Raw genomic sequence first — 26,444 nt, forward strand, 5'->3', positions numbered from 1 at the left:
CATTTGTGTTCTATACCTGATAGATCCAACTTGTACTTGCAGTATGCTCCATAGGTGTGGTCCCCTACTAACCCTCCCTCTATTGATCCACCCCCCTCCCTTCCCCTCCCTCCTTCATCCTAGGCTATAGTTGTGTTTCATTTTTCATATGCAAGTGTGAGTGATTATAAAGTGGTTTCACAGTAGTACTGACATCATCTTTAATCATCAGAGAAACGCAAACCAAAACCTCTCTGAGATACCATCTAACTCCAGTAAGAGTAGCCTACATCACAAAATCCCAAAACTACAGATGTTGGCATGGAAGTGGAGGAAAGGGAACACTTCTGCACTGCTGGTGGGAATGCAAGTTAGTACATTCCTTTTGGAAGGAAGTTTGGAGAACACTCAGGGATCTAAATGTAGACCTGCCGTTTGATCCTGCAATTCCTCTTCTAGGTGTATATCCAAAGGACCAAAAATGATTTGGCAATAAATATATTTGCACCAGATTGCTCATTGCAGCTCAATTCATAATTGCCAAGTCATGGAAGAAGCCCAAGTGCCCATTGACCCATGAATGGATTAATAAATTGTGGTATATGTATAGAATGGAATACTATGCAGCATTAAAAAATAGAACTTTACCTCTTTTACGTTTACATGGATGGAGCTGGAAAAAATTCTTCTTAGTAAAGTATCTCAGGAAAGGAAAAAAAAATCCAGTGTACTCAGGGCAAAGTCTTGAATCACAGAGGATTGTTTAGGCTTTAAAATCTAATGAAATTTCTTCTGCTGGATTTCAATATTGTTTGGAAATTGTGAACTTCTCCTCTCCTCCCTTTTTCTTCTTTCTTTTCTTTCCTTCCTTTCTTCCCCCCCTTCACCCTTTTCTTTTTAGAATAGTTTTAGGTTCACAGAAAAATTCAATGGAAAGTATACAGAATTATTTGTATTCCCTGCCCCTGCATCCACAGAGCTTCCCCCACCATAGTGGTACGTTTATTACAATCAATGAACCTACATTGACAATTGTTGTCTAGAGTTTCCATTAAGGTTCAATGCTGATATACATTCTATGGGTTTTGACAAGTGTATAATTTTAGTATCAAACCATTATAGTATCAGAGTAGTTTCACTGCCCGAAAAATTCTCTGTGCTCTGTTAATTCATACCTCTCTCCTCCCAATTCTGGCAACCACTAATCTTTTTACTGTCTCTGTAGTCTTGACTTTTCTAGAATTTCATACAATTAGAATCATACGGTATGTAGCCTTTTCAGACCAGTTTCTTTCACTTAGTAATATACATTTATGTTTCCTCTATTTTTTCACCATTTCATAAGTTGTTTATTTTTCAGCATTGAATAATATTCCATTGTCTGGATGGACTACACTTTATCCATTCACCTACTAAAGGTCATCTTGGTTGCTTCCAAGTTTGGACAATCATGGATAAAAGTGCTATAAACATTCATGTGCAGGTTTTGTGTGGACCTAAGTTTTCAGTACATTTGGGTAAATAGCAAGGAACATGACTGTTGGGTCATATGGTAAGAGCATGTTTACTTTTATAAGAAACTGTCGAACTATCTTACAAAGTGGATAGAGCAATGGATTGGAGTTCCTGTTGCTCCACATCCTTACTAGCATTCGGTGGTGTCAGTGTACTATAATTTGGTCACTGTTTTAATTTGCAATTCCCAATGACATATGATGTTGAGCATCTCTTCCTTTGCTTATTTGCCATCTATATATCTTTTCTGGTGATGTGTTTATGTTCTTATATTCACATTTAATTGGATTTTTAAATTTTATTACATTTTATGACTTATTTGTATTTTTGGAGGAAGTCTTTGTCAAATGTCTTTTACAAATATTTTCTCCAATTCTGTGGCTTGTCTCGTTATTTTAAGTGTCTTTTGCAGAGCCCAAGTTTTTAATTTTAATGAAATCTGGCTTATCAATTATTTGTTCACAGATCACAGTTTTGTGTGGCATCTAAAAAGTCCTACTATACTGAAGATAACCTATGTTTTTCTCTTATGGTATCTTCTAGGGCACTTATAGTTTTATATTTTATAATTAGGCCTATGAGTTAATTTCTGTTTAGGGTGTAAGATCCGTGTTTTTCACATGTGGATGTCTAGTTGTTCTAGCCCATTTGTTGAAAAGACCATCTTTCCCCCATTGTGTTGCTTTTGCACTATCATCATAGTAGATTCTCTCTTCTGTTCCATTGATCTGTTTGTCTATTTTTTTTAATTGCACCATCTCGAATACTATACCTTTACAGCATGTTTTAAGTCTTGAAGTCAAGTAGTAACAGTCCTCCAACTTTTTTCTTCTTTCAGTATTAAGCTGGCATTCTGGGTCTTTTGTCTTTCCATATAAATGTTAGAATATTTTTGATATCCACAAAATAATGTGCTAGGATTTTCACTGGCATTGCAGTGAATCTATCGATTGAGTGAAAAAAACTAACATCTTGACAATATGGAGACTTTCTGTATGTGAAAATGAAGTATTTCATTTATTTCTTGTTTACTTTCATCAAAATTTTATTGCTTTCCTATATATCTTACATTCATTTTTAAAGATTTGTACCTAAGATTTCATCATTTGAGGTGCTAATGTCAATGGTTTTTTTTTTTTTTTTTTTTTGAGATAGAGCCTCAAGCTGTCACTCTGGGTAGAGTGCCATGGCATCACAGCTCACCGCAACCTCCAACACCTGGGCTCAAGTGATTCTCCTGCCTCCACCTCCCAAGTAGCTCGGATTACAGGCACCTGCCACAACCCCTGGCTATTTTTTGGTTGCAGCCATCATTGTTGTTTGGCGGGCCCCGGCTGGATTTGAACCCGCCAGCTCAGGTGTATGTGGCTGGCGCCTCAGCCACTTGAGCCACAGGCACCGAGCCAATGGTATTGTTTTTATTTGAAATTGGACACATCCATTCCTGGCATATGGAAAGTGATTTACTTCTGTATATTAATCTTATATTCTGAAACTTTGCTGTACTTTTCTATTACATCTAGGGAGTTTTCCTTGATCATTTTTTAGATTTTCTGCTGAGAAAATCATGTCATCTGTGAACAAACACACTTTTATTCTAACTTCTCAATAAATTTATTTCCTTTTTTAATACACTAGCTAGCGCTAACTGTAAAATGTTAAAAATATACATTCTAAATAAATATACAGTATTTATTTATTTTTTGCAGTTTCTGGCCGAGGTTTGAACCCACCACCTCTGGTATATGGGGCCGGCACCTTACTCCTTTTCTGATTTTACCAGGAAGATCCTACCTTCTCACCACTGCATACCATATTAACTTGAGGTCCCGTGCATAGCGAGGCAACAGGACAAGGGAGACCTCACCCCACACTGTGAGGTCCTGTGCACAGCAGGGAGACAGGATGGGGAGACCCCACACAAGAGAACATATGAACAAAATGTGTTTTCCTTGCCTGGGTACAGTTAGCCGGTGGATGTAGTTCTTGTATTTTAATGTTTTTTTGGCAATTTTGTCTCAATCTAGGAGCTTCGTTTGGTTTTATAAAAAGGTTAGTTCTTGTTTTGTGCTTTTTGGGCAGGGTCAATGGTGAAAAATTATGTGCCCATGTGAAGATCTAAATGCATTAAGTGCCCTACCTCCATCCTTAAAACAGCTTTCTTTAGTCTCCACAAATAGACCCTTGCTCTCTGGTTCATTACTTCTTGGATAGGAAAGGGCCGTGTACAACAGCTATTATTTACTGCCATGCCAAATTCACATACCTTCCCAATCCCACTTGTCATCAGGTCTCCCAAGTGACAGCTCAGGCCAGCGCTTAATAGAAGCCCCCTGCCTGGGTCCCAGCCCCACCATCCAGGGAACCTGGACACATCTTTCTCCATGTAGCTGCACACTGGTCCCATGTCCTGCTGCTTTGTGGACAAGTGTAGCCCCAGGAAGTCAGGGAGATGTTGGCTAGTTTCCAGGGGTACAGCTGAGAACACTGCAGGGCACCCCTGGCAGAACCCAGCACAGCAGGTTAGTTCATTCCTCTCTTCCTTTCAGCTGCTCAGGACTGTCCTGAGCTGGAGGTGGAGAGGGAACAATCATCTGTGGGTGGCACAGGATGTGCCTAGCCCTGCTGTCCAGGGGGAGGATGTGGACCTTGCAGGGATGCCAATGGCCTGCTTGGGGGAATGCTGGGGGCAGTGTGTGGGGGTGTGCATGTACACGTGTGCACAGATATGTATATGCACATCACAACACACATGTGCACGTGTGTACATCTGGATGTGTGTACACATCCATGTCAGTATGCATGCCTATATGTGTGTACATGTAGATCCATACACGTATACATATACACTTTTTTCAGTCCCACGTGCACCCACGTGCAACTCTGGGTGGGAATCTTTATTCCTCACAGGCTAAATGAGAAGCCATGGACTCTGGACAAAGCCTGGCTAGCCCCTGCTGGTGTCTGGGCAGATGGTCTCTCTGGTGTGCCCCGCCGACCCCCAGGCTGGATAGTGCATCTGCAGGAGCCCTGTGGTGATGGTCTTGTGGCTATCCCTGCCCTTCCCTGGTGATGGAACAGGGCTATGGGGTCAGCCTGCCCTGGAAGGCTTGGGCAAATGCCTGCCTTCCTGGGGTCCCCAGAAGAACTGAGAAACCACAGCTCTCTGGCAGCATTAGAATGAAGGGCCTCAACAAAAAAAGAAATAGGAAAATGGGACTCGAACCAAAAAGCTGCACAGCAAAAGGATCAACAGAGTGAACAACTTGTTAAATGAGTGAGAATGCCTACAAAGCATACATCTGACAGGTTCTATACAGAACTCAGCTCAACAAAAAACAACCCTATTAAAAAGTGGGCAAAAGACATGCACAGAAGTTTTTCAATAGAAGATAGACTAACAGTGACTAACATGAAAAAAATGCTCAACATCACAATCATCAGGGAAATGCAAATTAAAATCACAATAAGAGGGTGGCACCTGTGGCTCAAAGGAGTAGGGCGCCAGCCCCATATGCCAGAGGTGGCAGGTTCAAACCCAGTCCCGGCCAAAAACTGCAAAAGGGAAAAAAATAAATAAAATAAAATCACAATGAGATATCATCTCACCCCTGTCAGAAAGGCTTTTATTAAGTCCAAAAACAATAGATGCCGGCATGGATACACTGTTGGGGGGACTGCAAATTAGTACATCTATGGAAAATAGTTTAGAAAATCCTCAAAGAACTAAAAGTAGACCTACCACCTAGCTATCCCACTACTGGGTATTTACCCAAAGGAAAAGAACTCATTTTATCAAAAAGACACCTGCACTTGAATGTTCACAATTGCAAACATGTGCAATCAGTCCAAGTACCCATCAATTGAGTGGATTAACAAAATATGGTTATGTGTATACCATGTAGTACTACTCAGCCATAAAAAGGATAAATTAATACCTTTTGCAGCAATTTGGAAGGAATTGGAGACCATTATCCTAAGTGAAGTATCTTATCTGAGGAATGGTCTGAGAGATGGAAAAACTAACACCACATCTAACCTGTTAAGTGGGAGCTAAGCGACGGGCACACATGGGCACTGATAGTGGAGACTCAAGGATGGAGCGTAGATGCAGAGAAATTACCTAATGGGTATGATGCTCATTATTCAAGTAGAGGATACCCTCAAAGCCCTAATTTCACCATTATGCAATCTATGCATGTAACACAATTACACTCCCTCCCCTTATATTAATACAAAGAAAAGGAGAAGAAAAAGAAAAAAAAAAAGAATAAGAACTCTTCAAGGGATGGGCCTGAGGTCCTCCTTTGGAGGTTGCTAAGTATAAACCAAATAAGACAGAAAGTAGGAAACAATCCACCAGATTAAAAAACAAGATGATTTTTCCTCCTAACGGTGACTTTCTGGATGTGCTCCTTCAACATCTTCTTGGACTATGTCAGTCAGTTTCAACCATGCTGAACTTCTGTCCAAGGCTTATCTTGGAGGCTTGAATAGTAGCCCCCAAGTTCATGTGCAGCCTGATGTGTGGATCAGGTATATTAGCAGGTATAATCAGTGAGAGATTTTGAGATAAGATGGTCCTGGATTAGCGTGGGCCCTAAGCCTAGACTGGCATTCCTCTGAGATAAAGAAGGGGAAATTTGAGACACACAAATGGGAAGATGGCCTGAGATGACACAGCGACCCAGAACTAGGCACACCCAGAGCTCCCAAGGAGATAGAAGAGGCCATGCAGGGTCCCCTACAGAGCCTCCAGAGGGAGCACAGCTTGGGACACTTTGATGCTGGGCTCCTGGCTTCGCACCTTCAGGAATGATTCCTGTTATGGTGCCCGAACTTGTGAGATGTCTGCAGCCTCAGGACACTAATGCTACACATGCCAGTATGGGCAGCTCAGGTCTGTGAGCTGTCTTGGCAGGGCCAAGGTAGGTCAGACCCCGGCTAAGGACTGGGTTTCTAAGGTAGAGTCATTCCGGTCTGCTGTGATGGGACAGGACTGGCCAGGGCCACCCCAAACTCCCCATGCCGGACATCCATGCACCTGCTGTCCTCAAGAGCTCCAGGGACACACAGAACCATTTGGCAGTGAATACTGACACGAGTCTTTAAGGAATGTTCTAAAATTTGCACTTCCCTTTTATTTCAAGATGGAAATGGAACCATGAAAGCAAAAAAAAATCAACACTTTTTTTTAAGGTACAGTCATGCTATTTTCACTTTTAGTTAAAAACAGGGTAAGAAGAGAATATGCAGCGTGCTTAGAGGATGCTCTGGAGAGATGTGCTAGACTCTAGCTTCATTCAGAGAACCTCAGGACATCTAAGAGGAAAGGTGCCTGTCCTGATGATGAACATGGTAAGCAGGTCTATAGAGCCATCCTGGCGGGGGGAGGGAGGGAATTCCTATCCCCACTTCACTCACAGACCATGCCTGCAGGAGCTGCAGGGAGACCCTTCAGGACTGACATCTTCCTCTCATGCTCAGCAAAAACAGTAGTAGGAGGAAGATGCGGCCTTGGTGCTAGGCCAGGCTGTCCTGTCCCCAGCTGGGCAGAGCAGCCAGCAAGCTGGGGCATGTGTCCCCGTGGTCTCAGGCCCTGTTTAAGGCAAGTGCATTCCCTTGGTGTGTCACACAAGTGTTGCCTCCCAGGCCTTCATCTTGGGGTGGGAGACGTGCAGGGCACAGACAGGAGCCCAGGGCAGCCCAGGGCATCTTCATGTCAGCTTTTTCATCCGCCGGTTGTGCTTGTCAATGGTCAGGGTTGCCCGGTCCACAGCTGTGGTTATGCTGTCCAGGGCCTCATCCTGTCTTTCCAGCTCCGTCTCGGCATCCAGGGCCATCCCCTTCATCCTCCTCAGGATCTGGAGAGAAGCACAGAGTCTTGGTGAGCTGCCTCTTTGTACTCTCCACACAGATGTAGCCCTGCCGTCCCTTCCACACCAAGAAACTTATGTGCTTGACAACTGGGACCAGAGCCCTTTGCCTTGCTGGCCACCATTCCTGGGACTTTCTGCACTTGGGTACTGACTGCAGACTGAGGTAGCAGAACAGAGTTCAGAAAGAAAAGTAAAACCGTCCTCTTATCTATAGGTGTGAGATGTTTCATGCATAAACACTAAAGCCAGAAAACAAACACAAACATCCTAAGGCAGCAGAGGACAGATGTGTAGAAGTACCAGGGGCACCCAGGGCTGGCAAGGTGTGCAAAGGGCAAGGCAGCGTGTCTGCCACCCATGAGAATGCCATGAGCTGCAGAAGGGTGTCTGCTAGGGCACAGTGGGAAAACAGCCTGCAGGCTAAGGATGTGGGCAGGCTCCAGTGTTGGCCCCACCAGGTCTATGAACAAAATCTCACTGCAAAGTGTTACTTTACCTGCACACATACTAAGCCTGGGTTTGTTTAAAAACTTAAAATATCTCACCTGGCAATGAAAAGGAAAACATTTTAGAAGAAATTTTAGTGACCCACCACTTGTAATAAACATGTACGTCCTCTTTCAGGAAGAATTCAGATCACTGCTTACATTAGGAAAAAGGATCCACAGATGCTGCCCCATGTGAGGCACCCTCAGTGCTGAACCCCTATGGGTTGGGCCTTCTCCTATAGGGGCTACAGTGATCAGAGGGGAGGGACTTTAAGCCCCTAGTTACCTCAAGGAATGATGTGATGACACGGCAGAAAGCCTGGTACCCCCAGACCCTGGCTCTCGAGGTCCACATGTGGCAGACAAGGCAGAAGCCCCCCATTTAGTCACAGAGATGCCTCCTGCCCCATCATGGTCTGCCCCTTGAGCTGACCAGAGGCCTTGGCAATGCTGCCTAATGATCCCTGAGCAACAAGAAACAGGATTAAGGCGGAGGTAGCCAGGAGGGAGGACAGGGCGTCGGATCCAACTTCCTCCATGGGAACACGTAGCTCACATGAGATCACAAATGCGAACAAGCTGTGAAAACCGGAAAGGGCCCTGCCAGGGTGGCCGCTGTGCCCAGAGGAGCCCATACCAACCCCATATCCACCCCTCTCTGCAGATAGGGGTGAGGGCTGGGGTCACTCCAGGGCACGGCAAGGCAGCAACGAGGTGAGAAGAGGCACATCGCACTTTCCAAACACAGTGTCCTTGCTGGGATCTTTGTCATGAAACAGATGAATAAACTCCTGGTTCGAGCCGGAGTCTCATCCTCTGGGAACTGGTGGAAACTCCATCAGTTGAGTCATGACTTAGAAAACTGGATGGAGCTCTGGAAAGTATACGGTGGGGTCAGCAGCCGGGGGTGGGGGGGCTGGTGACCTCATACAGTAGGTCTTTTCCATCTTCTGCTCCCATGAGCTCACATGGCTGGTACCCAAGCCCTGTAATAAAAAGGAAAGAAACCTGCAGCTCTCTACTGGGGTGGCAGGTTCCTCCTTGTCTGCTCCTACTTTTGCCATGATCAGAAGTGTCCTGCTGGGAATAGCCACACTGCACAAGTCCAGATGCTCAGGTCCTGTGAGGAAGCCTCCCTGGCTGGGGACACAGATCTGCTCAAGGCTCTTCTCTGAATCCTTGTCAACTGTATTAAAGTATGACTTAAGTTTATTTTAAACTGAAATATCCTTCAGAACTATAGCTGGGGAGACTGGGGATATGGGTTTGCAGTGATTCTATCCCATGGGAAGCCCAAGTCACTTCCAGAACCCTCGACATGAATGTTTCCCACCAGCCACTCACAAGTCCTGCTACCTCCATAGCCATTTGTTTTTATTCTTATAGTAACAGTGTGTGTAGTAAATCAGGAAACACGAAAAACAAAAGTTGTCCATAATCCTGATCACTGCTAGTCAGCCATCAGTGCTGCTACGGCACATTTTCATCCATCTTTTTCCCCTATATCTATATACTCTCCCCCAAAACACAAATTTGGGATTAAAGCACATATACAATTTTGTTTTCTGTTTTTTATCCCCTAGCTGTCCTAAATAAAAGGTAAGAGTTTGGCAACCTGTGTAAGGTACCCTGACATTGCTCTAAGAATGCCGCCCACTATATCTCAGCTACGTCTCAAATTTACTATGTCTCACTAAAGAGGCAATGTGCTCCTAGCTCCATCTCAGCTAAGCTATTCACGGCCGGGGGTGCTGCAGGCACCACAGGGACATGCCCCTAAGATGATGACTCAGGCCATATACCAGCACCCAGCAAGAAATCACATGTCCCTTAAAAGGCAGTAGAAAGGCCCTGACACATCCGCGGCCCTGCACGGGCTCCCACAGATATGAGCATCCACAGCAAGATGGCCACAAAAAGGCAGGCTCAATAGGCCACTTCCCATTTTCTCATACCCACATGTTGACACATTAAAAAAATGACAGGTAAACTTAACAAAATAGTTTACTTAACCCAATGTCCAAAATGCCATAATTCTAACATGCAATGAAGATAAACAATTATTGATGCTATATTATCTTCTTCTTTAACATCAAGTCCTGATGTGAGTGTCACAGTTAAGAGTGCATCACACTTGGACTGGCCACCAGTTTAGGTACCAGGAGCCATGTAGGGATATAACCATAGCACCATACAACCCCTGTCTACCCCAAATGCCCTACACTTGCATCCACCACCCCCTCAAAAATGTGGATGATAACTGTGTGAGACAATGGGTGTGCTAAATGCCCTGATCTAATCATTACACATTATATGTACCAAAACATAACTGTGTACCCTCCCTGTATAATTATTAGTATCTATCAATTAAAAAATGATATTAATTTCTTAAAAAGAGGCTGAATGAACTACCTTTTTCCACTCCACAATCAAATAATGGCAAAAGCAAAAATATCTGTATTCTGGGCCTTTGTCCAATCAGATGCACATATAATTGTGACCAGGAGCAGCTGATCTGCCAATAAAAGTTGGGGCATTTACATTGTACACAGTCAGAATAAAGGCTGGTTCCCATTCAATGTTATGATTTAAAGAAAGTCTCACCAAGCAGAAGACCTTAAAAAACAGAACTTGTTCCAAATAGCCCATTGAGACCCTCAGCCCGCCTGCCAAAACTGCACTAGAAATTAATACTATGAAACTACAAAAGAGATCTTTACGGCTGCGAGGTCTTGCAAAGAAAATTCCTGCGTTAACCTTCAAACTACTGATGCCTGTGGAATACTGGTCCAGATTCTTTTTCCTTTCCGAAATGAGCTGAAGTAATTAAATGGCATCGTGTGCATTCCATATAACAGGAGATGGAAAGAATGGAGCACATGAAGTCTGGCCAAGCCTTAGAATGGTTGTTCCTCCTGTAGCCCAGGATGACAAGCCGTCTAGTCATCAATGTGTGATGCTGCCAGGCCCAGAATACTGCGTGGCCTCTGGGAGCCCACAGTGGACTCGTCTCATACTCTGAGCCACCGATAATAAGCCCAGCAACCATCTCCCCTCCAGCCAGCTCTACCTCCATAGAAATCGCCTGGTTAAAGGCCCTTTGGATTTGGTGAGAAACTTTAATAAACCTTGAAGGACATAGTCCACATAAGCACAGGCAAGATGCAAAAATCTGCATAGGAACACAGCCCAGGAGAAGCATTTTGAGAGAAATTATAGGAGCAGGGAGAGCTCTTGGGCTCCGCCTGGCCACAGACACCCAATGGGCACTGAGCAGTGAGCACTGAGGTCTGCGAGCAGCGTGTCAGGTGCACATGTGGTGCTGGGAGCCAGGAAGGGAGGAGCTTTAAGTGACTCAGGCAGGAAGTGGAAACAACATGAATGGACAGAGGCTGAGGAGGGAAGTGGATGCCTGTGGGCCCTAGGATGGCACAGGAATCACCTCCATGAAGCTCTGGCAGACTCAGACCCAGTGCCACCAATGTTGTCTGGGGTGATAGGAATGTTACACCAGGCATACACAGAGCAAATTGTGGGGAGAGTCCATGTTTTTTAGCATTTCCACTTTGCTTATAAAGACGAAAACTGAATTATGGACAGAGAGCTGGATGGAGTAGAGTGGGTCTACTTCTTCAACATATGGGTTTGCACGCATGTACTATGGGGTGCAGGAGGAGGACAGGAGCCTAAAGTGTCCCTGGCTGTGTCTCACGGCCCAACTGCAGCCCAGGAGGAACCCACTCCATAGAAAACAGGGTCTTGACACTTCCAAAGTGTCTGTGAGCTGTTAGTTGTCTCCACACACAGCCTAAGAACAAAGCCTGTGCTGCTGTGCCTGGCCACGTAGGCCAGAATTTAGCAGAGCATGCTACCCCAAGTGCAGGTCCACTGTTAGCAGAGAGTGTCTGCCCCCAGCTTGTTATTAAGCTGACTCACCAAGGAACTGTGAATTTTCTTGCAGTGAGAAATTAGCAACCATTTAAGAACAGAGCTGGGATAAATCAAGCTGTCTACAACTCGAAATAGTTCTACCAGTTGGGGCCATTAACTGTGCTGCAGAGGTAGTTAAGAGGGGGAAAGTTGGCTTTCACCCGTGGCCAAAGCCCTGGAGGCCGTAAAGAACACTCTCAGCTGCAATCTGTCACACTCGGCACTCACAGACCACCCTGGGCCTGCATAGTCCCCTCCTGCATTCCTAGGGGCCAAGGTGGTCTGGGTTCCCCTCCTCAGGACCCCCCGGGGCCTTTGAGATGGAAGAGCTGCCCAGCTCACTCTTTCAGGTGTCCCTCAGCCTCACCCTGCCTCTGCTGGACCCACAGGTCACAAGCAGCCAAACTTGCTCAAGGCCTAGACACAGAACAGTGGGGGACAAAGGAGGTCCTAGGAACTTGCCTGGACTGCCCAATTGGATCTAATCCACACTTCCTGCTGCAAGACCACAAGAGAGTTTCACATTAAGAGGACCAAGTGTGTAAGAGAGCAACAAGCCCTCACCAAATGAAACATTTGATTAATTTGAAGGGAGTGCCACTCAAAGTATGTCTCACATACAGACATGAGGCTCTCAGCAGTCCCTCAAAACAGGAAACAAACTGAAAATGCATTAAAACGTGGCTCTTGGCCAGGCACAGTGGCTCATGCCTATAATCTTAGCATGTTGGGAGGCTGAGGCAGGAGGATCACTTAAGCCTAGGAGTTTGAGGTTGCAGTGAGCTATGACCGGACCAATGCACTCTAGCCTAGACAACAGAGTAAGACCCTATCTCTAAAAAATAAAATAAAATAAAAAAATAGAAATAAAAATTTAAAATGTGGCTCTTCTCATTAAAAGGGCCATAGCTCATAGTGTGGCTGACATTTTTCCTTGTGGGTGCCAGTCTTGAAGTAGGACGCTGCTCTGTGGAAAGGGGATGGGAAAAGGGCCTGGTACTGGTGGCGTCAAGTGGCCCAGCACAATGGCTGACCTGCCATCCACATCTGTGCTACTAGGACAGCCAACAGGCCCAGCTTCCTGCCTGTTGGCACTGTTACCCATTCAGCACATGTGGATGAGGCTGCATCAAAGACCAAAGAAAACCTACTTCCTAGACTGACCCAAAGCCCAAATGACACTTGCTGGCTATTTTTAAAATCTATTAAATAGATGTCAACAAAAGACAGAACATGAAAACAGGATACCAACCAGGAGAAAGAGGACTGAATAGCACTGCAGACCCATTGGACCTGAAGACTATGCAGGATGGTCACCCCAGAAAGCAGCTCCACAACCTCCACATGCACATGGACACCCCAGGACAGACCATATACCACACTATGGGCCAGAGCGAAGAAGACTGAAATAACAGGAGGTATCTTCTCTGACCACCAGAGAATGAAACCAGAAATAGGAACACTGACAAAATTAAACACTGACAAATTAAAGGGAAGGGAAATTGGTGAATTCTGTGAAATGAAAACATGATATACTAAAATATAGTCAATATGGTGTTTAACCACTCACTAGGACAACCTACTGAGACACTTGTCATCAGGCAGTCTCATCACCTTGTGACTAGCACAGTGTCCTGACACACCTGGGTGGTACAGCCACCACTTACCTGGGCTCTGTGGTATAACCTCTTGCTCTTGGGCTGTAGCAAGTGACATGCTGGACATTGCAAGCAACTGTGACACAAGGGTAAGTATTAAGTATCTGTGCATCTAGACAGATCTAAACACAGAAAAGGTTCAGTAAAAATACAGTATAAAATATGGTAACTCCTGGGCGGCACCTGTGACTCAGTGGGTAGGGCGCCAGCCCCATATACCAAGGGTGGCAGATTTGAACCCAGCCTCAGCCAGCTAAAAAAACAGCAATGACAACTGCAACCACGACCACCACCACAACAAAAAGATGGTAACTCCACACTCAATTAGCATGGAGGGAGCTTGCAGGAATGGATGTTGTTCTGGGTGAGCGAACGTGAAGACCTAGATGTTACCATACGCTACTGTAAACTTCATAAACCCTGGACACTTCACCTACACTTAATCTACTTTTTTTTTAAAAAAAAGCTTTTCTTCAATAATTAATTAACCTTAGCTCACTGTAACTTTTTACCTTATAATTTTTTAATTTTTTATAACTTTTTAACTGTGATAACACTTAGCTTAAGATACACATTATGCAGCTACACAAAAATATTTCCTTTCTTTCATCCTCATTCTGTAAGTTTTTTCCTATTTTTAAAATTTTTAATATTTTTTACTTTTCAAAAACTTTTAAAGTAAAATAGAAGACATAAACACATATTAGCCGAGGCCTACACAGGGTCAGGGCATTCAAAGGATAGGATTTTTTTCAGCTCTGCTATAACCTTATAGGACTAGTGTGTGGCATACATGGGGCGCTGTTGATAGAAATGTCATTGTGCAGCATGTGACCGCACCAGCAAACTGAACCTATATGATACTGATCCTGAAGTATAGGCCTTCAGTAAAGGAAAACCCATGTGATCCACTATCTCGACAGATTGAAGAGAAAAACCATACAATCATCACAACTGACTTGGAAAAGGCATTGCCAAACCCTACATCCTTTCATTATTTAACAACAACAACAACGAAAACTCTCGGAAAACTAGGAATAGAAAGAACTTCTTCAACATGACTAAGGGCATGTGTGAAAAATGCACAGCTAATATTATGACCAGAGGGGAAGATTGAAACGCTCCCTGGAGAGGATGAAAAAGAAAAGGAGCCCCACCCAACCCCCAAACACCACCATTAAAGCAAGGCCTGGCCAGAGCCAGGAGGCAAGAAAGAAGACCCAAGTCAGAAAGGAAGAAGCAAAACTATCTCTGTATGCAGACACCATGATTATAATGGAGAAAACCACAGAAAACTGTCAGAACTATAAAACAAAACTAGTAAAGTTGCAGGCTGTAAGATCAATACAACAAAAATCAGCTAGGTTCCACACAGCAGTAGTAAAAAAGCAGAAGAGGTTAAGAAAATAATTCCACTTACAACAGCATCCAAAACAATAAGATATCTAAGTATACATTTATCTAAGGAAGTGAAAGACTTGTATACTGAAAACTGCAAAACTGTGCTGAAAGAAGTTAAGAAAGAACTGAAAAAAAAAAAAAAAAAATGAAAAGACACCCTGTGTTCCTAGATTGGGAGGCCTAAGATTGTCAAAATTGCGATACTTCCCAAAGCAATCTATTCAATGCAATCCCTATCAAATTTGAACAGCATTTTTTTTTTTATTTAAAGAAATGGCAATTGTAAGAGGGACTTTATGTAACAAATGCAATCAGTGTAACCTGGTTTCTTGTACCCTCAATGAATCCCCAACAATAAAAAAAAAAAAAAAAGAAATGGAAAAGCTGATTCTCATATGGAACTATCAAGGGCCTAGAATAGCCATAAGAATTTTAAAAAAGAATGAAGTTGAAGGACTCACACTTTCTAACTTTAAAACTTAACTATGAAGCTATGGTAATTAGAATAGTGACACTAGGGCGGCGCCTGTGGCTCAGTCGGTAAGGCGCCGGCCCCATATACCGAGGGTGGTGGGTTCAAACCCGGCCCCGGCCAAACTGCAACCAAAAAATAGCCGGGCATTGTGGCGGGCGCCTGTAGTCCCAGCTACTCGGGAGGCTGAGGCAAGAGAATCGCTTAAGCCCAGGAGTTGGAGGTTGCTGTGAGCTGTGTGAGGCCACGGCACTCTACCGAGGGCCATAAAGTGAGACTCTGTCTCTACAAAAAAAAAAAAAAATAGAATAGTGACACTAAACCAGGGAATAGAATGAAGAGATAAACAGAAATAAATCTAAACGTCTATGGCTAATGGATTTTCCACAAGGGTATCAAAGACTATGCAATGAGGAAAGAATAGTCTGTTTACCAAATTGTGTGGGAAAACTAGATATCCACCACAAACAAAAAGATGAAGTTCTGGGAGGTAGAGGTGAGTGGATTGCTTGAGCTAAGGAGTTCGAGACCAGCCTGAGCAAAAGCGAGACCCCATCTCTAAAAACAGCTGGGGCTCGGCACCATAGCTCAGCAGCTAGGGTGCCAGCCACATGTACTGGAGCTGGTGGGTTCAAATCCAGCCCGGGCCTGCCAAATAACAGTTGACAACTGCACCAAAAAAAATAGCCAGGCATTATGGTGGGCACCTGTAGTCCCAGCTACTTGGGAGGCTGAGGCAAGAGAATCACTTAAGCCCAAGAGTTTGAGGCTGCTGTGAGCTGTGATACCACGGTATTCTACCCAGGCTGACACAGTGAGGCTCTGTCTCAAAAACAAAACATAAATAAATAAATAAAAAACAGTCAGGTGTTGTCGTGGGTGCCTGTAGCCCCAGATATTTGGAAGGCTGCGGCAAGAGGATTGCTTGACCCCAAGAGTTTGAGCTTGCTGTGAGCTATGATGCCACAGCACTCTACTGGGGGCAAGAAAGTGAGACTCTGTCCCAAAAAGAAAAACAAAAAAACAAAAACAATACAAAACTACTGAACCCTCAGAAGAAAACTTAAGTCTTCATGACCTTGGATGAACCTGGCAATGGACTCTTAGATCTGACACCAAAAACACAAACAATAGAAGAAAAAAAATATAAACTGAATTTCATCAGAACTGAGTTTCTGTCATATTATAAAGAATCTGACTGACTTGTTGGTCTAACTGACTTGCTGGTTCCTGGAGGGAAAATCTAAGTATTGGGAATTTCCCAAATAACAGGAGAATGTCTGCTGCTGTTCACAAGCCCCTGGCACTATGTCTACATTTACAGTAATGCAGGGACACGTGGTGGGCACCCAGATAGCTCCAGGATGGGACAGCCAAGCAATACTAAGCCACAGTGGGAGCACCAGCCCTGTCATTTAAGGGGGGGGTGGCTGAGCACCTCCTGGCATACGTCAGCTGGGAGGCAGTAGGAGCTGGTGATCACACCACTGCCATATGAAAACCCAATAAAACCTCTGGATATTGAGCCTCCATGGAGCTTCCCAGAAGGTGATGTGCCACAGGGAAAGGGCATGGGAGCATCATCTGCAGGCCCTCCTAGATCTACTCTCAGTGTCACTTCATTGTTCCTGATTTGTACCAAAACTATAATTGTAAAAACAGTGCTTTCCTGGGAGTATGTGAATTGTTCCAGTGAATAATAAAGGCTAAGAAGGTTCCTAGAAACCCCCTTTTTGTAGCTGGACGGTCAAAAGTGTAAAGGACCCGGGGTCCAACAGCAACTGGCATTTCATGTGGGGCAGCCTTGCTGAGGCCATGGCCTTTACCTTGTGGGGGTCTATGCTAACTCTGGATGGTTAGAGCCAGAACTGAACTGCAATAAACGAGCTGGTGTAGGTGTCAGGACAGCATCAAAGGAATTAAGAGTCAAAGAACAAACCATGGAATGGAGAAGAGGTCTGCAAATTATATCTGATCAGAGCCTACCATCTAGAAAATGTAAGGACTCCTTCCTAAATAACAAGAGGAAAACTTACAAAATGAAGTTATCTACAGATCATGTGAGATTGGGGCCTGACATCCAAAATATATAGGGACTTCTTCCATTGAAGAGAAAGGCAAATGACCTGATTAATAAATGGGCAAAGGATGTGAACAGACATTTCTCCAAAGAGATCCAAATGGCCAGTAAGTACATGATAAGAGGCACCACTGGCCATTGGGAAAATACAAATCAAGGCCACTGTAAGATACCACCTCACAGGCTGGGATGACCGGAATAATGTTAAAAAAGGAAATAAATGTTGGCAAGGAAGAACGCTGTTTGTGGGAATATAAAATGGGGCAGCTGTGAGGAGCAGTTGGTCCTGGTATCACCACTCAATCCAGCAGTTTCACTACTAAGGGTACAATCATCCCCCCTTAACCATGGTTTTACTTTCTGCAGTTTAAATATTAAATCAAGCCAAAAATACTAAATGAAAAATTTCAGAAACAATCTGTAAGTATTAAATTACACTCTCACTGTTCTGAAGTCTCTCCCATCCTGCTGTGTCTGACAGGGACACCCACACGGGCACACACTGAGTACCTACCTCAGTCACTTAGCAGATGGACTATCGTGAAATCACAGTTCTTGTGTTCAAGTAATCCTTATTTTACTTATTAATAGCTCCAAAGTACAAGGGTAGTGATGTTGGAATATTGTTGTAATTGTTCTATTATGTTACTCTTGTTGTTAATCTCTTACTATGCCTAATTATAAATTATGCTTTATCATAAGTCTGTATATACAGAAAAAAACAGTATATATAGGGTTTGGTGCTATCTGCAGTTTCAGGTACCCACTAGGGTCTTGGAGTATGTCCTCCACAGATTGCTATATACTCAGTAAAGTGAAGGCGGGGACTCAGACATTTTGACATGAATATTCGTAACAGTCAAAAAGTGGAAGCAATCCGAGTGTCTGTCAATAGAAGAGCAGATATCATGCTACGGCATGGATCAGTCTCAAGGACATCATGCTCAGTGAAATAAGCCAGATAAAAAGAACAAATCCCATGTGAATCCACTCACATGGGAAGCACTTAGGGTCATCAAATTCACAGGGACAGAGCAGAGGGTGGGAGCCAGGACTGGGGGGTGGTGGTGGGAGAAACATGGGGTTATTGCTTAGTGAGAACAAGGTCTCTGCTTGGGATGATGAATAAGTTCTGGAAACAATGGCAATGGTTGCATAACATCCTGAATGTAGTTAATGTCACTGAAATGTACACTTAAAAACAGTTAAAATGTCAAAATCTGTGCTATGTATATTTTTTAAAAGTTAGTAAAGAGGAATTCCACACGTCCATAACATCTGTTAACTCCTACAGCCACGTATTCAATAAGGAAATAACCAAACACTTGACCTGAAGACCTGACCCTCATTTGAGTGATGACTAGGAGACAGGGATGACAAACCCTCCGAACAAAAGCCTCTTTGGGGCACTTAGTCTCTTCCTATGGCCAGGAGGTGCTCTGGGCAGGGCCTGCTTGGACTCTAGCAGTCTGGAATCCTGCCTCCAGTGCAGGCCCCCATGCCCACAGCTTCCTGGGTGCTCCTTGTTGACACATGTGGGCATTCAGGGCATCACAGGGCTATGTGTCTGGTGCATAGCCTTGGACTCCCTGTCCCTGCCACCCTCAAAGCCATGGCCCCACAGGTCCCACAGCCCAGGGCTGGCTACACAGCTAACACGCGCAGTATATGGAAGTTCCAAGGGGATACACATGTGAGTGCAGCTCACCCACAACAGCAGAGAGCAGGATGGGACATATGCAGGCATCGTGTGCCTGTCAAAGGAGCACTCTAGGCTACCAGTGGCCCAGATGATCAATAAAGCAGAAGGGGAAAATGGATGAATATTCACAACTAAGGTGTAATGTTTCCCTGGGATGCAGCATCTGGGCCACGATAGTCATGTCTGAATTAAGGACACCCTGAATTAAGGACACATGCTGAGTCCAGGCCCCACAGCCCCTCACAGGATGCAGCCTCTCGCGCATGTGGGTAGCAGAAGCTGCTCTTTTCTGTGGTTTAGCATTTAGAAAAGACACAGGTTTTTCTATTTTTAATACAGACATGGTCACGCTCTTGCTCAAGCTGGTCTTGAACTCCTGAGCTCAAGCAATCCACTCCACTGGGAAGGCTGAGGCAAAAGGATCGCTTGAGTCTGAGAGTCTGAGGTTGCTGTGAACCATGATAATGCCATGGCACTCTACCAAGGGCAATGAGAGTTGAGATTCTGTCTTAAAAAATTAAATAAGTAAATAAATAAACAGAAAAGATATAGGAGTCAGCGTTGAAAGTACTGATAAATGACAATAGAAAAGGAAGTAAGAGACCTTGGAATGTGTGGATCAGCTCAGTGCTTCTATCATACCAAAGCCATTAATAAAAGCAGCATCACAAAAACCTCAGCAACCCCCAAAGCCAACCTCTGACTGTGGCCCATAATAATGACCGAACTCAACAGCCAGGAAAAGCTCCAGAGGAAAGCTCAGGACAGTAAGAGAACCTGAGTGAAAAAGAAAAATAATCGTGGAATAATCCCAGTTCTTCTTGCCCATGATCTCCAGTGATTCCGAACCACTTATAGGATAAGACCCAAACTTCTCTGCCTTGCTGGCAGTTGCTTTGGACTGGTTCAGCTTCCCCCTGCAGAGCCTGCCCCACTGTGCCCTCTGTCCCATGAATTCTGCCTAGCCGTTTCTTCAGCCACCACCCACTCTCCAACTTACAGATGAGTGGTGTGCATACGGGGTGCATGCAGGACCGAGCACAGTGCTCCTGAGCAGTTCCTTCTGTGACTTGGGACCTGCAGGTACCCAAGATGCAGGGAACTGTCATCTCTCACATGGACAGTGAGCTCAGGGAAGCCAGGACAGTTATTCAGGCTCCAGAGACACTACTAGAATATTATCTTTTAATTTTTATTTATATTTTTAGAGACAGGGTCTCTGTCACCCAGGCTGGAGTGCAGTGGTGTCATCATAGCTCACTAACCTTGAACTGTGGGCTCAAGTCATCCTACTGCCTCAACCTCCCAAAGTGCTGGGATGACAGGAGTGTATCACTGAACATGATTATCTTATCTGACTAGGAAAGGACGAAGATGAACTGAGGGGAAGTGGGGAAATGGACCAGGAAAGTGGATTACTGCAGACTACAAAAGAAAGAACATAAAAAGAAGGAAAAGACCGTACTTCTTAAGGTAGTTTCACAGCAACCAGAACACTCCAGAATTTCAGGGACATTCTAGCTAAAATGCCAGAGCAGGTCCACGTGGGATATGGTGCTGCTGAGCACACAGTGGGGCTTTTACCATAGACACAGACGTGAAGACAGAATAGCCGGGTCCTTGAGAGCCTCAGAAGGCACCCAACTGCTGAGTCCCTGCCAAGTCCAGATATGAGCCCTACTGGCCATGGTGGGTCTGATCAGATGACTCCCTCAACACTAATCCGAAATCCAGTCTGTTTCCCACTGAACTCACTGACTTTGAAGTGAATGAATTACCCAGTTTTCCTTTAAATGTTTGTGTCTTGCGTTCAATGTTTTGTGTTTGATTAATGGAGATTTCACAGATAGCAGTGGACTTCCCTGACAGGATCAGACCTTGTGACTGGCACCTGCTGGGACAAGCCACATGCACCTTTCCTTCTAGAAACGGTGGCCAGGACCTAGAGCAGTCACCATTCCTATAGCAGCTGGACTGTAATATCCCCCTGGATTCTCTCTGGAGACACAGGGAGACAGGCTGGAGAAACACCAAAGTGAAGCAAGACAGAGAAATGGGAATTAGGAAGAAGCTTCCCTTGAGCCTGGAATGCCCTGAGGGAACAACCAAATGCCATCTTTTGTTCCATTGTGTCTAGGCTCCAAGTCCATGGCCTGGCTGTTCTGAGGATGGAGCAGACAGCAGAAGCGAAAAGAGGGGTTCTGCCAAACCCACCTCCCGCAACCTTCCGGGCCACCCGCCCACCACAGCCACAGTGACGCAGGAGCTGGGATGGACGGCAGACCCCAGGCCTTGCCACGCCAGCCCCCACCCGGCCCCTGCCCGGCCCCGCACAGGCTCCAGCCATCCTCTGCCTTGGCAGCTCCAACTGCAATCCACACCACCAGGACACGTTTCAGCGTGATGGCTTTAATAGCATTTGCAACAAAACCACAGCTGGATGGAGGAGGGTTTCTTGCATTTTTGTTTTCCCCAGAAATTTAACTCATTCTGAATTACGTTTGGGCTTCAAGTGTACAGCTAAGAATTCTTCTCTAAATAGGAAACATGTGTTTTGCTTCAAAAAGACAATCTTGTGTGAAAGTAGGTCGTTGCTGCGAAGAAAGAGGCCCACATCTAACCGGTGCATTACTCTCGCTCCCTGTGTCCGACTGGATCCTTCCTGTCCCACCCCACTGATGTATTTTGATGCCAGGGCCCTCACTGCTCCCAGAGTTGAATCCCACCAAGCTCACAGGATGCCTCAGGACAACACCTGTGCTGTCACAAGGAAAGACAGTAACCCAGATGGTTGTTGGGGAGCCCTGTTCTACTCTTTGTCCATTCATGCTGACACCTCTCCACCCCTCCCTGGCCTTGAGGTAAAGGGCTTGCTGCACATGGTGTCAGAGACTGGATGTCTGAAAACTGGAGGGCCCTTTCAAACTACATGGCTACCATCTGAACTAACATGAAAAATTCCTATTTTTCATCCAAAACTGGTATTCCCATGTCAATCTAAACCCAACAGTGAGAAACAGGGACAGCATCTCAGCTGCAGACACCTTCATGGGGAGTGTGTGTGTGTGGGGGGGGGTGGGCATGCTCAGATTCAACTAGCCTTAGGCCCACACCCTCTCAGAGGCTCTCCAGACAGCCAGGGAAAACCCAGGTAAGCAGGTTTGCCTTCACAGCATTAGGGCTTCTCAAAAACCCCAAGCAAACAAGACCTAGGCAGAATGAGTTCAGGAGTCAATGAGCCTATGAGAAAAAGTGACTAGCAACCTACAGAATGTGCTAGGGACAGCTAAAAAGCAGCACTTTTGTGTATCACTGCTAAAAATGACTAAGTGAGACCAGGAGGAAAAAGTGACAAGTGATGTCTATTTAAAATATCCCATAGCAAAGATGAATACTTTTTTCCCCAAAAAGGAAAGAGCTGAGCTCAAAGGAGTTCATGCTTACGCAGACACAAAGAATTAGTTTTTAAAAGCAGGTTAAGAGATATGCCATGTTTACCAACCTCCTAATGAAAGTGGATAGACCTGCCCACAAAACACTCTCTCCAAAAACAGGGCTGAGCCTGACACAGACTTAGGCTTACCTGCTGACTTGACAGCGTTCAGGGATAGATGGCCAGCACCCCACCGTGAACACGGACCACAAAATCCAAAGCACATAGTCTCAGCAGAGCAAACAACTTTGCTTTTTCAACAAAGTGCCAGTGAAAAAGACAGGACAGGCTTGGCGCCCGTAGCTCCATGGGTAAGGCACCAGCCACATACACTGAGCAGGCAGGTTTGAACCTGGCCTGAGCCTGCTGAACAATGACAACTGCAACAAAAACATAGCTGGGCATTGTGGTGGGTGCCTGTAGTCCCAGCTACATGGGAGGCTGAGGCAAGAGAATTGCTTAAGCCCAAGAGTTTGAAGTTGCTATGAGCTATGACATGTGGCACTCTACAGAGGGCAACATAGTGAGACTCTATCTCAAAAAAAAAAAAAAAGACAAGACAGAGGGATGCTGTACATGATGAGGCACTTTGCTGGTGTAATGCACACCTTACAGGCCTTGATTCCAACAAACAGTACACGCTGCAAGTGAGATGACTGTGCTGGCTCCAGCATTGACTTGATATTTGATAATATTAAGGAATTAATTTTATTTTTAAAGGTAAGAAAGGCATTATGGTTATTTTTTTTTTTTTGGCACTATGGTTATTTTTAATGGTTCTTACATACTGAACTAGCTACAAATCAAACAAAAATTATTTGAAAAGCAGTACATTGTCCAGCAATAATACAGAAAGACAAAAGTTTTTACATTGGGCCAGGTGTGGTGGCTCACTTCTATAATCCTTGCTCTCTGTGAGGCCAAGGCGAGTAGATTGCTTGAGCTCAGGAGTTCAAGAGCAAGAGCGAGACCCTGTCTCTACTAAAAGCAGAAAAAAACTAGTCGGGTATGGTGGTGCATGCCTGTGGTCCCAGCTACTCGAGAAGTAAGAGGATCGCTTGAACCCAGGAGCTTGAGGTTACTGTGCACTATGATGACACCATGGCACTCTACCTAGGGCAACAGAGTGAGACTCCATCTCAAACAAACAAACACACTGACACACCGAATTTTTACATCACTTACTTAAATTTCAACTTCCCAGGCATAAAGTGGTAAGCCTCTGAGACTGAGGAGATGGCCCACCTTGATAGTATGTGCTCATGGACAGTGCCCATGCAGAACGCGCACACACATATAGCAGGCATACATGCAGAGTGTACACACATGTACATATATAGTGCATGTACATACCACATACAACATACATGCATGCATGCCCATGCTGAGCACACACCCACACAGTATATACACATGCACAATGCATGTGAGGCACACAGCATGTACACACAAAGTACACCTAGGATACACACTAGAGCACAGGCAAATGGGTGAAGGTGGTTGCCAGGGCAGCTGTGTGTGTGAACATGCCTGAAGGTCCCATGTGTCTGTGTGCCACAAGGCATGTGGACGCAGAACGGGCCCTGTCCATGCTCCGCCTCTGCAGCTCCAGCACGTGGGTGACACAATCCCTTCTAGGTGCAGCTAGTTCCAACCATGTTTTGGTCAGGAGGGAAAGAGAGCAGCCTATAGAGGGCAAGGATGTCACATCAGCTACCGGGACTCTGAGGACATCTTACCTGGGTCAGTTCCTGGGCTTCCCCCTCAGAGAGAAGTGGCCGGTTCATCTGCAGCTGTGTTGGCCCACCCTCCTGGCTCCCCGCAGTTGGCTCTCGGTGCACGGTGAGGCCCATCAACCCGGACGCTGAAAAAAAAAAACGCATTGCCAAGGTTGGTGGTGATATCTCCTGAAGGTACTAACTACTACAAGCACTCAGGACTTCAGAGAGTGACATCTGGGAGAGTAGCTGCTCTGAAGCCGGGTGGGGCATTCCCTCTTATGCCACTGGTCCTCTCCATGGGTGTCTGCCTCACCAGGTAAGGCAGAGTCTACAGTGCTGCAAATACGGGGTATGTGTGTGTGGGGTAATTCTATAACTCTCACAAGAAAAGTCCTTTATCCGAGAGTGGCCAGTTTTTTGTTTTTTTTGAGAAGAGGTTAAAGATTTGAAGTATAAAACACAAGATTCACTATCCCCTGCTGAAATGCACACAGAACACAGGCACTGGGAAAGTGCAGTGATATCTGAGTTACCCTGCAGGATGTTGCACTTCTGCAGAGCACAGGAAGTAGACACTTGCCCAGGCCAAGTGAAGCTGAACATCCACATTGGCTGAGGTAGGAGCTGAGTCAGAGATGCCCTGTGTCATGGCGCATGGGGGTTGTGGCTCTAGGACACATGCAGCCGAGCAGTCTCACCCCAGGTGGAGGGTACTGGCCATAAACAATGCAGGTGGTGCTAACCATGTGGCTCACAACCCCCCCCCCCCGCTCCTTCCCCCCCAAGCTGCAGTGGCCACCTGTCCTTTATTTAGAGAGCTGCCTGCAACAGCAGCCCCAGCACCTCCTGGCTCTGATAAGGACTCAATTAACATCTCCTATTTGTTCTTCTCCATGGCACAGAGCACGCTAACATCTGTTTATGAGGATGCTGGGAAAGAGAGTGGGGTGGAGATGGGTGAGTGGCCTCAGTGCCCCTCCCAAGGTTCCATGGAGAACAGAGTCCACACTCTCTGACAGTGGGACAAGATGGGGCAGCCTGGGAGTGGCTGCTAAACACTGTGTCAGAGAGAAGGAACTGGGGTGGGGGGGTGGGGTGTGTGTGTGTGTGTGTGTGTGTAAGCTTTCACTGGGGCCCAAGGGCTGGGCCTGGCCAGTTTCCAAGACATCCATGGAGATCCTGCCCTCCACAGAGGAGAAACTGTCAAATCAACACACCCACACCCCTCCAGCTCCAGTCTTCTCATTTGTTAAAATTCTCAAATTCACCTTCCCTGGTAGCTTTGGCTAAGCAGAGGAGGGCCAGCCGCACCTGGATCAGCATAGGGATGTGGATTTCCAAGGAACCCTAAAGAGGGATAGGATGTGGGCCAGGTGGAAAGACCTCTGGCACTAACCTCAACCCCATACCCTCCACACATGTGCATTTTCCTCAGAATCCTACACCTACTCAACAAAATCTGGTTGCAAGCCACTATGCTGACTTTATAACCTGCCACAATCATGTGTACTGATGCAACTCCAAAATTCTGCCCCAACCAGCACCCGCAGGCTGGCTAATTAGCACTTCTGCTAATCAGGACTTCCCCCAGCAGGGAGCTCATGGCCATAGCCCCACTGGGTCTTAAATGATGGCACCTGGGGAGAAGTACCTCTCCCAACTGGTCAGACTGGACTGGGCTGGGCTGGAAGACAGAGCAACAAGAAAAGACGCATCTATTCCTGCTAGCTACCAGCCTGGGCCAGAGACTACAGATTACTCTTCACCTGCAGGACAGTGGCTCTTACAGCCCAGGGTGTGCATCTTCCCTCGTCAGAGCACCCCGTACCCCATGCAGGCTCTGCCAGGTCCCCATGTGGTCTCCCCCTTCACATGCTGACCTGCTGGCTTCCTGCTCTCTTTGGCCCCTCCTCCAACTGGGATCCCTCAGCCCTGATGCAGGCCTTGAGGGCACAGCCTCCATGCCCTGGCTTCCACTTAAACACCTGAAGACACATCACAGAGACACACTGATCGTTCCTGAATTTTAACAAATGGGATTTTGCTCAAATCCCCAGAAATTTGAAACAGAAGATGTTGCTAATTCCATGCCAGTGCATAGAATCCAGCTGTTCTGGGACCCTGAGGGCTCCTGTTGGAACTTCTCTGCCTTAAAAGACAGCCTGAAGCTCCTGAACTCACACAGA

The 26,444-nt window shown here is 45.6% G+C and overlaps 1 protein-coding gene across 10 annotated transcripts in view; it reads right to left on the reverse strand.

The window, feature by feature from the left end:
• Positions 1–6,870: 6,870 nt before the first annotated feature.
• Positions 6,871–26,444, reverse strand: part of LOC128572378 (synaptosomal-associated protein 47-like) — a 111,039-nt gene continuing 91,465 nt past the window's right edge. For 9 of the 10 annotated variants that reach the window (XM_053572259.1, XM_053572260.1, XM_053572257.1 and 6 more), the window contains 2 exons: positions 24,277–24,401; positions 6,871–7,358 (listed from right to left, as the gene is read on the reverse strand). In XM_053572259.1, the coding sequence (XP_053428234.1) occupies positions 7,212–7,358; positions 24,277–24,401 (272 nt within the window). In that variant the 3' untranslated portion in view covers positions 6,871–7,211. Of the gene's footprint in view, positions 7,359–8,502; positions 8,848–24,276; positions 24,402–26,444 lie in introns of all 10 variants that reach the window. The other variant, XR_008376190.1, reaches the window with a different exon arrangement.

This window comes from Nycticebus coucang, chromosome 20 (assembly GCF_027406575.1).
Source record: "Nycticebus coucang isolate mNycCou1 chromosome 20, mNycCou1.pri, whole genome shotgun sequence".
Classification (NCBI taxonomy): domain Eukaryota; kingdom Metazoa; phylum Chordata; class Mammalia; order Primates; family Lorisidae; genus Nycticebus; species Nycticebus coucang.